At 45.7% G+C, this 959-nt stretch overlaps 1 protein-coding gene across 1 annotated transcript in view; it reads right to left on the bottom strand.

Annotated features, from left to right (window-relative positions):
* LOC308164161 (TBC1 domain family member 15-like) overlaps positions 1 to 109 on the bottom strand; it is a gene marked incomplete at its 3' end in the record, with an annotated part of 95,991 nt that extends 95,882 nt beyond the window's left edge. Inside the window, exon 1 of the mRNA XM_080538306.1 lies at positions 81 to 109. Within this exon, the coding sequence (XP_080394432.1) occupies positions 81 to 104 (24 nt within the window). The 5' untranslated portion in view covers positions 105 to 109. The remainder of the gene's footprint in view (positions 1 to 80) is intronic.
* Positions 110 to 959: the final 850 nt, after the last annotated feature.

Below are 959 nucleotides of genomic sequence, written 5' to 3'. Positions count from 1 at the left end.
CGGCTGAGCTGCCTTTGTCATTGTGTATGAAACAATTAATGAATAGACGAAATGCTACAACTTTTTTTTTCTCCTCGTACCTTGTAACCTGCGCAGGTCGCCATGTCGCCTCCTGTCACCTGTTTACAACGGCGACGTAGTGGACTGTCACATGTTTCTGCGGTTGTTTTGTTTTTGTTTCCGGATAAACCTTCTGTCAGCTGACTTACAAGTGACGTACCATGGCTCAGATTTGATATTTCTGTGAATATGTTGAACCTTATCGCTCAGATTTGTCAGTGATTGTGTGAATGTTGATGCGTGTCGTTCCATATTTATTTTCTGTTTTGTTATGTTCTTGTTATCTGTTGTTCAGACTTTACAGCATATCATATCATAGCAGCTGTGAATGTGAAGACTTACTCACGACACACAAAAGGCAGTCTATGAGTGTGTGTGTGTGTGTGTGTGTGTGTGTGTGTGTGTGTGTGTGTGTGTGTGTGTGTGTGTGTGTGCTTCTTCGTCTGTGTGTGTCTGCATCTGTGTGTGTGTGTGTGTGTGTGTGCTTCTCCATCTGTGTGTGCGTGCATGTGTGTTTCTTCATCTGCGTGTGAGTGTGTGTGTGTCTGTGTGTGTGTGTGTGTGTGTGTGACTGTGTGTGTGTGGTGTGAGTGAGTGTCTGCATCTGTGTGTCTGTGTGTGTGTGACTGTGTGGGTGTGTGTGTGAGTGTCTGCATCTGTGTGTCTGTGTGCGTGTGACTGTGTGTGTGTGTGTGTGTGTGTGTGTGTGTGTGTGTATGTCTGTGTGTGTATGTCTGTGTGTGTGCGTGTGTGTGAGTGCCTTCTCACCTGAAGTGTCTGGGCCTGCAGGGCTCGTGTCTCTCTTTCCCCTTTTACCTCAGATGAATAATTAACTGCATCTCTCGTTCTCACTTTATGGCAAGTTAAATCTGATAATCGCTCCATTTCCTGCCACGCTC

Source organism: Nansenia antarctica, assembly GCF_963989245.1.
Source record: "Nansenia antarctica genome assembly, chromosome: 8".
Classification (NCBI taxonomy): Eukaryota; Metazoa; Chordata; class Actinopteri; order Argentiniformes; family Microstomatidae; genus Nansenia; species Nansenia antarctica.
Note: the sequence above shows the minus strand (reverse complement) of the source record. Positions and strands in the feature narration are given on the sequence as shown.